The sequence below is a fragment of the Polypterus senegalus genome, chromosome 13 (genome assembly GCF_016835505.1).
Source record: "Polypterus senegalus isolate Bchr_013 chromosome 13, ASM1683550v1, whole genome shotgun sequence".
In the NCBI taxonomy this organism is placed as follows: domain Eukaryota; kingdom Metazoa; phylum Chordata; class Cladistia; order Polypteriformes; family Polypteridae; genus Polypterus; species Polypterus senegalus.
In genome coordinates, this window is record NC_053166.1 from 121453503 (window position 1) to 121468491 (window position 14989).

The 14989-nt window shown below is 37.0% G+C and overlaps 1 protein-coding gene across 1 annotated transcript; it reads right to left on the reverse strand.

The window, feature by feature from the left end:
- Positions 1-3745: 3745 nt before the first annotated feature.
- LOC120542822 (proheparin-binding EGF-like growth factor) lies at positions 3746-9101 on the reverse strand. The gene is made up of 6 exons (XM_039775498.1): positions 8845-9101; positions 8159-8359; positions 6961-7147; positions 6411-6566; positions 5247-5331; positions 3746-4337 (listed from the first exon to the last, which is right to left on the reverse strand). The coding sequence occupies exons 1-5, from the start codon at positions 8885-8887 to the stop codon at positions 5256-5258; spliced, it is 663 nt and encodes a 220-aa protein (XP_039631432.1). The 5' UTR covers positions 8888-9101; the 3' UTR covers positions 3746-4337; positions 5247-5255.
- Positions 9102-14989: the final 5888 nt, after the last annotated feature.

Here is a 14989-nt window from a genome sequence, read left to right on the forward strand (position 1 = left end):
CCAATCCAGAGGCACTGCCCCAGATGTCCATGCGATGTTGCAGAGACGTGACAACCAAGACAGTCCTACAACATCCAGAGCCTTAAGGAACTCCTGGCATATCTCATCCACCCCCGGGGCCCTGCCACCATGGAGTTTTTTGACCACCTCGGTGACTTCAGTCCCAGAGATGGGAGAGCCCACCTCAGAGTCCCCAGGCTCTGCTTCCTCATTGGAAGGTATGTTAGTGGGATTGAGGAGGTCTCCAAAGTACTCCCCCCACCGACCCACAACATCCCGAGTCGAGGTCAGCAGCGCACCATCCCCACCATATACGGTGTTAACACTGCACTGCTTCCCCTTCCTGAGACGCCGGACGGTGGACCAGAATCTCCTCGAAGCCGTCCGAAAGTTGTTCTCCATGGCCTCTCCAAACTCCTCCCACGCCCGAGTTTTTGCCTCAGCAACAACTGAAGCCACATTCCGCTTGGCCTGCCGGTACCTATCAGCTGCCTCCAGAGACCCACAGGACAAAAAAGTCCTATAGGACTCCTTCTTCAGCTTGACGGCATCCCTCACCAAAATTTCATTTTTTTTAAAACCATAAATCAGAGGCACCATTCTAAGCATCAAAGAGATGCAAGCATATACAGCAATCCAAATCATCATCTGGTCAGTAATAAACAAGATATGACAATAAAAAATAAGACAAAGACTTTGCAGAGTCTTTGCAATATGTCCACCCCTGCAGGTGTTGCTGTCCATTGCTACATATCTTACAGTTAAAGAAAGTATTACATATGGCATTTCTAAAACTGCACAATTTTTACCTTTTTGCAGCATGGCAAATCTGTGAAGAGTTTGAGTTTGCACACTCTCTCATCATGTTTGTAGGGATTTCATGCAGATATTGGGTTTTCCTCTCAGGTCCCAAACACATGTATGTTAGGCCTGGTGTGAATAAGTGGACATGACAATGCAGTTTGGCTCCAGAGTCCTTGATAGCTCTCAAGTCCAGAGCAGTCCATAGTCATATCCAAGGATGAGTCAGGCAATGAGGATACATATAGGCAAGAGGAAGATATAAATGTGCTTTTATTGTAAAACAGCCATGTGAACCAAAACCCCAAAGTGCAAATCACTACAGTGCTCTCCAATTAATAAACAATCCATAAAAACTAAATTAATTAGTTCAGATTAAAAGTCCAAATCAATAATCCAATAAAATTGAAGTTAAAACCCTAGTAGGAATATGTCTAACCATTAAAACAGTGAGCCTCAGTGTTTGGTTGTGAGGTCCTTACAGGGCAGGCAAAGGAGATGTCATTATAGAGAAAGGAGACATCCACTGACACAGTCAACCAATTCAAATCCAGGCTGGGGTACCCAACCGCCAGTCCCTTGGCTTCAACTGGGTGCCATGCTGATCCTTGCTTCTTTCTTCTACCACCACCCTTTCCCTGGCTTCAAAGGTCACTCCTGCTACTGGTCCACTCAGCAAAAGTGACCCTCTTCATTCTCATTGAGTATTGACTCCAGGGTCCTCTCTTGGGAACTCACTTCCCCGACTATCTCCACTTTACCACATGGGCTCCTGTCGATTCTACTATTTCACCATCTTCCACACTTTAACCTCCAATCTTCATTCTTTCTTCCTTCATGCTCTTCCTGGCTTACCTCTTTATACTGCTAGTGATGCAGGCACTGATTACAGTCTCTGGAGCCCTGATGAGGTAATCGACTAAACCACACTCCCTATCAACTTCAAATCAGCACTCTACCATACTTCAGTCCACACACCTGCAACCCCTTTGAAGCCCAAGAACTTACTTATTTATTTAGTAATTGTGCAATCACCATGGACCCCGTTATACCATGGTGGGGCAGTGTGTATGGATGCACCCTAGATTTTGCCTTATGCTTAGAGTTGCTGGGATATACAATAGATATTCCACTAACTAGAAGGAACAGTGGTCACACAGTTGCAGTTGAGATCTAAACTAGTGTACTTGTATAAGTCCATGCTAGCTTTGCCATCTGCCATCATTTAATGTTAGAAATGAATCTGAGTAGTGTAATCTTCCCTGTAGCTTAAATGTGGTGTCAGATATACTGTACTATAACAAGTGACACAAAATGGATTTGCTGTTGTCCTCTAAGACTGTGTAAACACTGTACTCTGTACACTGTACAACACTGACAAGCTAAGTGTATTTAGAAAGAAAGTAATTAGTTTGTTTGGATTAAATGTGCACACAGTGCAACTTGCCCAGGCATCTAGATAAAAGAAAGGTCCTGAAAACGTTTATAAAAAGTGAAATTTATAGTAATGAACATGTCTTCAAAAAGAATTTATTATTTTACATAGTGCCTTTTAGGGAAAAGCAGCACCGCTTAAAGATTTATTGAAAAATAAAGGAAGGAAGTTGAAGTGACTCATTCTTACTCAGACTCACACAGTGAGGGGGCTATGCCACCTGTCCATCAAGATGACACATTTATTGACCTTGAAGAGTTCTTGATGCTTTTGTATTCACATAGGCACTGAGCATATCCTCTGCTGTCCTGTTTGATAGTCTTTAATGTCACGTGGTGGTGTTTAGTTGTCTTATGTTTTTTCTAATTACAGATCCATTACACTATGTGCTATCCTGATTAGGAGTCATGGGATAACCATAAAGAACATCACTTCCTTCATTGACATCAGGGCAGTGTGGCACAGTGTTGAGTATTTTTTTCTTTAAAGCTCCACAAGACTGAGATTGAACTTAAACTCCAACCCTGAGTAGACTTTGCACTTTCTCAGTTTGTGTGTGGATTATTCGAAGGTATTTTTTTCTTTGATATCCAAAAGATGTTCAGATTTTGTGGATTGGCTACTCACCTCTGACTCAGTATAAGTGGGTGAGTATGTGTAGATTATTCAGGCCTTATTCCTTACTTGTGCACAATTTTGTCAGAACAGACTGCAGTTCCCCATGACCCTGAATTAGAAGAAGCTAGTTCAGAAAATAGATGGACATCTGGACAGATTACACAGTGTGAAAATCCAGCTCAGAGGTTTTGTACCTCAGCTGACAGACTTTCATCACTTTGCGGTGCTACTACTACAGCTTAGAACTATCACTCTGCCACAATTCATAAGTATTACAAACACTACAGTGTGGTAGTAACTCTTTTAAAATGAGCTCAGGAAGGTGCTATAAGTAGCATTACATATACTGTCCTAATTCCGGCTGATTATTAGAAATATGCCTTGAGGAGAAACTGCAACTAGATTCTTCTCTATTGTGATAGCAGATCCCATTGGATATTTTATTAATTGGTATTTTCATTAAGAGATTTTAAGGAATGGAAAGCATCAGGATCAGTTTTGTTAGAAAGGAAGGAAGCATTAAAACTAGCCATGGCTATTATTTCCAGATGTGGAAGTGCTGTAATTAGTTTACAGCTTCATGTATAAAGTGAATATAGAGTGAGCCATTCATTTAAGATACTGACTGCATTTAAACTCTTTTAAATGCTTTCATTTGTTTCTCATTTTCTGAAGAGCATGAAGAAAAAAATGTCTCAGTAAGTCTCTGACCCATATGCTCCATGTCCACATGCATTCCAGGCTTGTTTCTATAAGCAGTTTTTAAAATGTCCAAAAGAAAGCATTCCTTGCACATTCTGCAGACATCTGCATTTCTTTGTCTGCTACTGTTTTGTGATTATTAACAAAGAGAGATTATGAGACTTAGATAAGGAAAACTCAACCCAGAAATAAGGCTGAAAAATAAAGACTTCAGTGCAGCTTTAATGTATTATCCATTCCAGAAAGCAGTCAGTAAGAAGTCAGAACATGATGTTTTTCTTTTTTGCATTTATTCTTTTTTAAAAAGCAATTCAGTTTTGACTTTGAGCCAGAAATTAGAAATATAAATGAATAAATACCAAATATAAAATATTTAAAATAAATAGATGTTTTTGAATATAAATAGTTTTCTGTCAATATTAGTCATTCAGAGTTCAATATATAATACAAGAACCAAACAGACAGTTCCATTTGAAACAGACCACAAGCTGTAGGTTGGCTTTCTTTCTTGCTTTGTTTTGTGAAGGAGTCTTGTGTTAAGTTCAGGTTACTGGATTATTTGAAGCAGCGCCCCAGTTACTGAAGACCAGTCCTCAGTGCTTTCATTTCTTTCAGTGCTCCATGTTTGTGGGCCAGCCCTTTCCCAGTGAAAGCTCAAGTGGCTCTTAGTTGTATCACTACCCTGGAGCTTCAAAATTTGTACAAGACTTCAGAAGAAAATCTTAGCGGAGTTCCACATTTGTGTACCGCTGTCATCACTCTGAGGTAGACTGACTCCTTCCTGCAAACACAAAAGATACTTAACTCTCATAATCCTTATGGTAAGACCCTAAACCACATGTCAAAGTTCTTGTCACAAATAACATGAAATAATTGTTACACAAGGATGCATATATTGCAGGCATATGAACATTAGGGTTTACAGTCACAATGTCTATATTTAGAGCCATAACTCAAAGCTTTTGACAATGTTTAACTGGCTAACATTTTTTGTATTCTTTCTGGTGTAAAAACAGGACTGTAAACTTTTCCATAGAACTTAGTAAATATGTTCAAAAGGAACAGTGCTTTATGACAGCATTGAAGTATGTTCTAAAAAATTATATGTGAACAAATGTAAAGTAGGAGGACAAAGGTCTTAAAAGTATTGACATTTTTTATAGTATTATGTTTTCCATTAAGAATATGATGATTGTAGCCTGTGGCAAAGCATTGGATGTGCAGAACATACATCAGCAGGGAAACTTCTTTGACACAAACATTAAACTCTGCATCAAATTACCAGGACACAGTTGAAATGAGACAATGGACGTACACTGGTCACATGGTGTATTTCCAACTCTGAGCTGATGATGAACTTAACTCACCCTAGTGTTGTTTTGTTCTTGTTAGGCACCCCAAAGTAGTCTGCGCTACAACTAGTGGATCAGAGTATTACTGAATGAATCTGTTTGGATTCAGCAGTCTTCTTTTATCTAAATTTCATTAAAAATATAGGCATAGCATTTTTTTATTTGAAGGGATTTTTAGACAAGGAAAAATAAAATAAAATACTGAACTGTAATTTAATAGAAGACTGGTGTTGTGTTATTGTGCTACTGCTCCTGCCAATCTGTGTTTGTGCAACTTATAAAAACATATGGGTCTTCTATATTCATGTGACATCATTTCATTTCTCTCTTTAACTTACCAGTTCGGGTCATAATTGATTTGTTGCAGATCCTAACTTGACCTTTTCTTCATTTTCTACATCATATTCTCCCCTCTTATGAAACCTGTTCAAAATGAGAAAATTGATTTAAATGTTGTTATTGGTACCACTTACAGTACATTTTCTATGACAGGTGTCACATACATTGCAGAACTTGAGAAAAGTGTGCATTTAGTGATGTTACTTGACAGCAGTAGACATTCTGGTTTTGAAAACCACATGTACTGTATTGTACATTTATTGTAAATAAAGTCAGAGGAAAACAAAAGATACACAAGGATCCTCTGAATGACCATGCATGTCATTTGGCTTTTTGGACCAGAGAGTTACTTTACAGATTACTATTTCCTCCAAACTGAGTGAACATATGGGCCATCTGTGACTGTGTTGTCTGCATTAAACAAATATACAGTGGAGCACTAAATCTATTTTTACATACTCTTTAGCTTCTTGAAAGTCTTATCATGTTTATGCTGTGGAAGCTTTGGCATGAACATAATTTTTCATCAGCAAACATATACTGAAGCCTGTTTTATCTATCTATTTATTTATTGGTGAATCAACCTGTCTAATTGTTTTTGCAGTTATACAGCTGCAATTATTTGCAACTAAATAATGTTCCATTTTTAAATGGTAAATCTGAAAAAACTGTCACCTCTGTCATAAAACAGATCAGTCTGAACAGCTCAGGGACAAGGGGATAATTCATGGAAGAAAAGATGATAGTAGCCTTATTTTGGAGGAAGTTGATTGAATTGCATTGAATTACACAAAAACAGAAATAAAAACAACTTAAAACTCTGATTCAATTTACTGTTTAATTTTAGGAATATACTGTAATAAAACTCCAATGCAACAGGTGAAGATGATGTATTTTGTCAGCAAATGAATTGAGTAAAACTGGACTAGATTATTTAAATGCATTCCCAGCTGTCTGACTCCAGGAAAATCTTGGCACTAGAGACCAGAGTACAGCTCTTAGCTGAGCTCCACGTTGCAGAGTATTTCTGCACAGACAAATAGAAAGTTGATCTGACCTATGTTTAACTAAACTATACTGTTTTTTTTTTCCTCCCCGGTCATGACGCTTATAAATAGATGTGTAAACGTTATGTCTACAGGGTCAAATTCTTCATAACTCACCTTAACGTTAACAAAGCTGCAATCACAATGAGGCAAAGTGACGAAAGTACAACTGCCACTACGGCCAGTGCTGTTGTCCTATCATAAGAATTCCGATTATTTACCACTGGCAGGCTGAACAAGTGGCATCGTTCCCCAATGAATCCCTCCTCGCAGCTGTGACAAAAAGTAGAATAAAAATTAAAAAGATTTAAAATATAATCAATCCATCCTTCCTAATAAACATCCTGTCTAAAACCTTACGGAGAAAAAAAAAAGTGTAAGATTGTTTTGTCACTAACATCACCCTCCCACCCCAACCCCCAATTCCACCTTGATGCACTGACAAAGAACTGGTATTGTTCAGTCCTCACAGCCCCTCTGTGAGTGGAGTATCAATAAATAAGAGAAAAAAGAACCACAGACAATGGTGGACTTTTGTGGAGTAGACACTGCCTAGTTTGGCATTCATCCAGTTATGTCCCTTCATTTAAATAAAATCAAAGTAAGCCCTCCTTGACCTGTGCAGTTTCTATGAATTCAGTGTTTTTGGATAACTTGTATTACTTACATGCATGATGGAGCTCTGAGGTCTCTGAGGTATCTGCACTCGCCATGAATGCAGAAATCTTTAAATTTTCTCAGACATGGATCTCTTTTCTTGCCTTTGCCCTTTTTTCTTCCTTTGCCCTTCGGCTTCCTGTCTTGCTCCAAAGGCAGTGGAACAGATAGATCTTTGGGTTTGGAGGAAAATGCCACTGAAAACAAAAGACACACAACCTTGGATAAGTTTTAATATGACACATGATTTAGCATTTTTTTCTCAAAGCGGTAACAGATGAGCGGGACATCCGAAGATAACCAGACTTGTGCTAGACGTTGTCTCACTTCATTTTTAAAACACAAGTGTTCAATTTTAGCTTTTCATTAGCAATTCATTAACATAGCCCTACCAATAACATTCTTGGTAACGATAGTTTTCACACATTAAAAAACTACTAAATTATTATAATGTCACCTTTGTATATTTTGTGCTTAACTGAGAAACATTTCGAACAGCTCAGTATATAATGCAAATATAATTAAACATAAGAGATGCAGGTAAAATATAAACTGGAGGTTTCTCTTTAATCTGTGAATTTATTCAGCTGAAATTGCGATTGCCTCTACCAATAGCAGTCATCAGCTATTACTTATGCAAAATATCAGCACATTTTTTAATTTAATTAGATCACAGTTACATAATTAAATACATGAAACTAAACATAGAAGAAAAGACTCGACCAAGCTTTACAAAATTACGGCACTTGGGTGGTAAAAAAAATTTTAAAACTCCACATAAGCTGTTTTTACCTCTTCGTAAAGTGAAGAGACGCGGTTAACCATTAGCAAAGTTACTGTTGGAGTAACTGTGGCGCAGGTTATTCACTATTTACCACTGCATTTTTGGAGCAACATTGCTCATTAGAAACTAAATCCATTTCTTTGTTTTCCGAATTCGTGTGGAACTGGGCAGGAACTAACTCTGTACAGCACGAAATCCAGTGACGGAGGTGCTTTAAATACCTGTTAACTGTCAATATTTTATCGAGCAAAGCAGTTTACTTTCATTAACGAACTAAGTCAGAAACAATAACAGGGTGAGTCCCTGGAAAGCCCCAATGAGTACAAAAAATAAATTCGGATACTTTTATGAGAAATATATATAACTGGTAGTGATTTCTTAAATGAGAGAACAGTATAATAACCGAATCAAAAGGCCACCTTACCTCTAGGCAATTCGATATGGTAGTCTCCTGATGTCGTTTCGTCTTCGTCCTCCACGTCACCGTAATCGTAGTCGTAGTCGTAGTTCTCATCCACAATATTTCCACTGCTCAGGAAATCTTTCCCGTTGCGGTTGTCTATTTGGGGAGACTTCTCTGAATGCTGCCATTCAACAGCTGCTCCCCCTACTTTGCAAACGAACCCTACAAAAAAAGCCAAGAGGGTCCAAATAAGAATAAATAACAGTTATTAAACTGCCTTTTGAAAGCGCCACTATATGAGATTCACTAAACACGCGCGTGTGGGTATCTTTCTAATAACCAGTGAGTAGATAATGGGTGTGTAAGTACGGTATGAAAGAGAGTGGGCTGCCGAAGTGCTGTACACATTGATACTTAGCAGACTGCAAGCGAAAAATTAGTGCCCGTTTATACTTTTTAATGAGTATAGATTTATGTAAATGTTTCAGCGTATCACAGTCTATTCTTAACAATAATACCACGCTGAGTTATTTTAATACAATTGCGGACAAAAGTAATGTTTAACTGCTTTTGAAAAAAAAAGTTCGTAATATAGAACAAATAACGCTTAAATCAAAGTTGTTGGATAAAATCTTGTTACAGCTCTATGAAATGGCGCTATAAAACAACCTACTGTAAGTCTGTTATCTACTAGGCTCGACACTTACCAGCAGCTTGCAGCAGCAGCAAAACCACTTCAATAATCTTCATATTTCTAAAAGCACTAAAAGAGGCCAATTGTTATCCACAGCACGTCCTCTTTTGTGGTAATAATTAAATAAAATAAAAAATAATAGTCCTTTTTGGTAGGTTCATCAACCTGACACTTTTTTTGCTGATGACACTTTGCTCCCCAAATGTGTTATCCCACCGCGCCGATATCCCACCGCTCAGGCTCCAACCTCCCTCTGGACGACTTGAAATGTAAATGAACGGCAGACGACTGCGCAGAGATGCCTATTTCGGAAAGACAAATAAAGTGCGCGTCGCTGATTGGCCACATGTGATGACGTGTCCTGAATGTACAAACGATCAATTTTTAAACATTTTCGGATTGAGTATCTTGTAAAAACTCATCTTTTTTTAATTCAGTGAATATCAACTCACTTTACGCAGTTACGGGCTTTTGTGATTATTATTATATTTTATTCCTACATTAAGTAGGTTTTTTTCCTGTATGTGCAAAGCAACCGACAATCGATATTCATATCCGCACAGATGAAAAAGTGCGTGTAATGTCTAGCAAACATAGCCAAAACATCAAGTGATGTAGCCAGTGTTAACTTGGGGCATTTCCTATGTGCACTGCAACCGTCAATCGATATTCACATCTTCAAAGATGAAACACAGTAGTTAATAGCTAGAAAATATAGCTAACACATCGGGGCTGTCTTAACAGTAACATTGACCCCGGGCAAAGTGGTGAACTGGGGCCCCTGTTTTCACAGCAAAACAGAAATATACATAGGTATCGGAAACATCGGTGGCCCCTATGTTCCTGGGGCCCCCGGTCAGTGCTAATTGCACCCTCGCGTTAAGGCACCCCTGAAACACATCAAGGGATATCTATTGGATTGCAAATAAAATGCCAGGCGTTACATACATTCTTTACAAAATTTTGTTTGCGCCTTTTTATTTGGCAATAGGCTGGGAAGTCTGAACTAGATGCACCTACGATAAGAATCAGAATAAGTAATTATAACATTTCAAATGATGGAATAAGGCAATGGGTGCTTAACAGAATTGTTCTGTATATAAAATATTTAATAAATGAGCAAGGGTACCAAGGGACTGTGCTTGCTTAAGTCGAATCTGACTTCAATTTGGAAAACAAAACGTTAATTAAGTCATTGGACAATTAAAATGTCCTCCGAAATTCATGGTAAATATCTGACGCAAAATGCAAAGGAACCATTGGTCCTCGAGTAAGAGTCAATACAAAACAATCTTATCATCAGTAACCGACGAAAAAATACGTTAAAATTAAAAAAAAAAATAACTTGCTGAAAGACTTTTAAAACATTTTGTAAAGCGATTTCTAGCGAAATGGCTCCACATGGCACTTTAAATATTGAAAGCTACAGTACGTATATTGCTTAGTGCAACTACATATAATGCAACATCCTTAAGGCCACTTAATTCGCTTGAGGCCTTCAGAAGGTCGGTGCTTATTCTCGTAGTCTTAGGTACTTAGACATGAACTGCCTGGGATTGGATACGCGGGGCCGTCTTAACATAATCATAGGCAAAGTAGTGTGCTGGGACCCCTGTTTTGATAACAAAACAGAAACATACATAGGCATCAAAAACAAAATGTGCCTCTTATGCCCCTAGGGCAGTGCCCATTGTGCTCATACGTCAAGAAGACCCTACCAAACCGGGGTGTGCAAACTCCACACGGACAATGAAACAGTAGCGAAATCAACAGCACCAACCAGACGTCTTACAATTTGGACAAGTGGTATAGGTCAAGTGACTTTCTCAGATTCCCACAAACAGACAACCAAATTGACTTGCCGCAAACACCCTACTGGCTTACAACCAAGCGCCAAGTAACTAGACCATAATGCCTTCATCCTTGATTTATTTATATAAAATGCATATGCATACATTTTGTTAAACTTTTTTTCCAATTAGAATATTGCACACATACTATAAAATATTCGTTCGTCCATTCATTCATCCAGTATAAGTCGCAAGGCGGACCCCAAACATGGGCGGATCACTAGGCCACTCTACGTTACACGCAGGCAGAGCCACACCCAAATCATTGGAATGTGTAACATACATCACGTTTAACTAATAATGTATTACTGGTACGATAATTTTATAAATTAAAATCCTGTAATTTTTCATTTTTTGGCACATACTTATTCAACTCTAGCCACCTAAAAAGCGTTTTAATACACTTGTTAACGTTATTTTAAATGAAACGTGACTTTAAATTCTGTGTTATAAAGTTATGCTCTGTTGAAATTTCTTAGGAGCCGTGATCGCTGCCTTTATTAATGAATGATTCGTTCAAATTGTCCTCTGATGCCATCTACTGGACAGAAAATAGTGACTAACGTGTAAGACTAAATCAATTGTTCATATACTGTAGGTACTACTACATGATGGGTTGAAAAATATATTCACAGTGAGTGCAATATACAGTAAATTTGTTTTGTTTGCAAGATTGTTTTTCTAACCGTACTATTAAATAGCAGCAGACAAGAATGAAGAGAAAACAGGTACATTTTACATGTGAATGACAGCTTGTATGGGTGATAAGTATATGTGAGTGTGTGTGCCATAAGACGGACAGGCGGCCCATTCGGTTCTCTTATTGCACTTAATGCTTATTGGAAGGGCTTCAACTCCTCAAAACGAATTAAAAGATGGGTAGATGAATGGACGTAAGTGACAATGATTAAAAGCACAGAGAGACAATACTGGCAACATTTTCATTCGTCTATTTTAGAACCCGCTTAATGCAATTCTGTTTCATGGGAATTGGAGCTGCCTGTAGTATCAGGCATAAGGCAAGTACCACGTTCACTCATACCTGGACAGCAGTGGCCAACGGTGTCAACGCACTGACATTGAACGTACTCGAGCCCAAGATTCAGAGTGCAGAGTGGCATAGCAGAACTAAAATAAAATTCAAGTTCAATTTTCAGTTTGTTCTTATTAATTGGACATAGTGTGCTATACAATAACTACAAATGCCATTAAAAAACCACATCTTTATAAGATCTATTCATGTGCTGAGTTTGATCAAAAGAATATCAGGGGACCTTTGTGCAAAAATTACAGAGATGCACAAAGCTGGAAAAATCTACAGTTCAAAGGACTGGGTATTAATTAATGTGCAGTACAACAAATTGCCTGCAAATGTTGTAATTCAGTATGTTGTTACTCTCCCAAAGAGTGGGCGTTCTGCAAAGATTACAGCAAAAGTGCAGCATGCAGTACTGAAGGAAGTGAAATAATACCCTAGAGTAACAGCAAAGGACATGCAGAAATCTCTTTACTAGCCAAAGTCACAAAAATAATTTATAATAATAATAATAATAATAATAATAATAATAATTATTATTATTATTATTATTATTATTATTATTATAACAACAACAAACAAGAATGGTTTAAATGGAAGCACAATACAGAGCCATTGCTGTCCAAAATAAACATTGTTATGCATCTCAAAAGGCCACCAGCGACAAAACCTCATATCAGCCATCAAGCATAGTGGAGGCAGCTTTATGGTTAGGGCCTTACTATCATAAAAGAAAATATGAATTGAAAATTGTATTTTCAAAAAGAAGAGTAGCAGTCCTACACCTGTACCTCAAAGCAAGTTAGGTAATATAACAAGAACAAGACAGTGACCCAAAACCCTGGAGTAAATCAACAGGGTGGCTTAAACAGAAGAAAATCTATGTTCTAAAATGGTCAGAAGTGGCATGACCTGAAAAGAGCTGTTTGTGCAAGGACTGCCAAAAATATCAATGAACTGAATCCATTTTGTAAGGAGGAATGGTCCAGTATTCTATCTAACTGCTGTGCAAGTCTGATCAGCAGGTAGAGGAAATGTTTGGTGGAGTTTATTGCTGCCAGAGGAGCTTTTATATTGTTACCAAATGCAAGGGTGCATATATTTGGACACAGCATGGACTGTGAATGTTTAAATAATGTGTTCAATACTGACAAAAAATACAACTGTTTGTGTGTTATTAGATAATAACAAAATAAGATGTTTGCCAGATGTAGAAGATCTTTTTTGATTAGCTAATGGCTAAGTTGTTTCAATAGCTCATTCAAATTCTTTTCAAAGTTTGTCATAATTTCCACTTCAACTGACTCAGTAGTTTGTTCTGGTTAGTTAGTTTAAGTAGATCAAGGGCTGTCTATTGTTCCAGCTTCAGTTAACGGTCAGAAAACATTTTTACACATAATTTAAACAGAATTTAAACTGCAAAAGGATCATAAACCTTTGCTTGCAATTGTTTAACCAGACTAAGTCCAGGTACTTTTCTCATTATCCATCATATTCTGAGAAGGATTTTGTAGGCAAATGATTACAATTTAATTTGGATAGATGATGGGTGATGATGCAACTACTCCAAGGTAGACTTGCTGCCAACAGTAACATTGTGAAGATAAAGAAAATGAAAAAGACTTGGCAGTGACAAATCAAACACAACAAAAATATAAAACATAATATGAAACATCATCAACAGCAGCACTAACATGACTATGTCCTGTTAAAAAATGGGACTTAAGAATGGATCTAAATACTGAAATTTGTCAGATGACAGATGGTTCCAGAGTTTGGTTGCTATATGGCTAACATCCTTGCTTTCTATGCTAGTTTTAGTTGTCATCAGAACATTAAGAATGTCTGTATCTTAGGATTGCACTAATAAGTTCTGTAAGGTAAGAAGACATTCCTTGGGAGAAAAAAGATTTTAAAATTAATCTATAAATGTAGTTTGAAGTCAGTGAAGTGGTTTACAAACTGGAGTAATACTATGATCATATTTCTTAGTTGTATAGTTATGATCCCTACTGATATGCTTTGAATTAACTGTAGTGTGGTTAGTGAATCATTCAAATAGCCTGACAATTACAATAGTCAGTTCTGCTTGACAGGATTGAATGAACTTGGTTTCCAACATACTGTAGCTTATGAAACTGCTTTAATTTTGCAATATTTATAAGCTTCAGAACAATTATGTTGTCCACTTGTGCCCAATGCTGCCAGGATAGGCTCTGAATTTGATTCAGCAAGTTTCATAAGGTTATGTTGTTATTATCAATATCAAATGGAATTATGTCAGTCATTTTGGATGTCTTATTTATGAAATTAGCTATTGTTCTGAATAAAAATTGACAGTTATTAATATTTTTACATATTAATATAGAAAAGTAATTGAAACATGCATTACAGACCCTTGCTGATATCAGAAGAAAATATTAATGTATTTAAACTGTTGGTCTGTGGTAATCATGCATTACATTTTATAACAATATACTTTACATTTTTATATTTATTTTGGTGACATCATCATTTTGCCTTCCTTGCTTTTCATGGACACTGTTATTTTGTGTATTTGTTTTTATAGGCTCTACCATTTTGGAGCAACAGTTACATAACACATAATGTCATGACTGTCATGGTACAAAAGATGGCTGCACACATTTAACAGCATTTGAACTTCAGGCAAATAGTTTAGGATTTGATACTGATTTTGATTTAGTTTTGATCTTTACTCTCTTTGCTGATGAGCACAAATTGGAATTAGATTCTGAAAGAATTGCTTATCAAAATATAAAGCTAAAGCTGATTAAGATGAATGGATGATTTTATGAAGAAATGTCAATGTTGTATCAATAATTTCAAAAGGAGAGATACCAGCCAGTTATTAATAGTTGCCAACGATTTGCTTTATAACAATGAACAAATATTTCATTAGTCCACTTACACTAGGACCTAGAACCAGTATACAATTAACCCTGGAATTTCGGCATTAGTTGTTATTAAACTATACACCAATCACATTTCTTTTCTTGTTACTGATGAATGTTTAAAAGTGGGCTTAGAGACTGTCATCAGCCCAAACTGCAAGGTCTTGCACTTTCTTTGTTGTCCATGGATCTTTATATATACAAGTATAAATATATATACTGTGTGTGTATGTGTGTGTGTGTATATATATATATATATATATATATATATATATATATATATATATATATATATATACACACACTGTATATATATATATACTTCTCAAAAAATTAAAGGAACACTTTTTGATCAGAGTA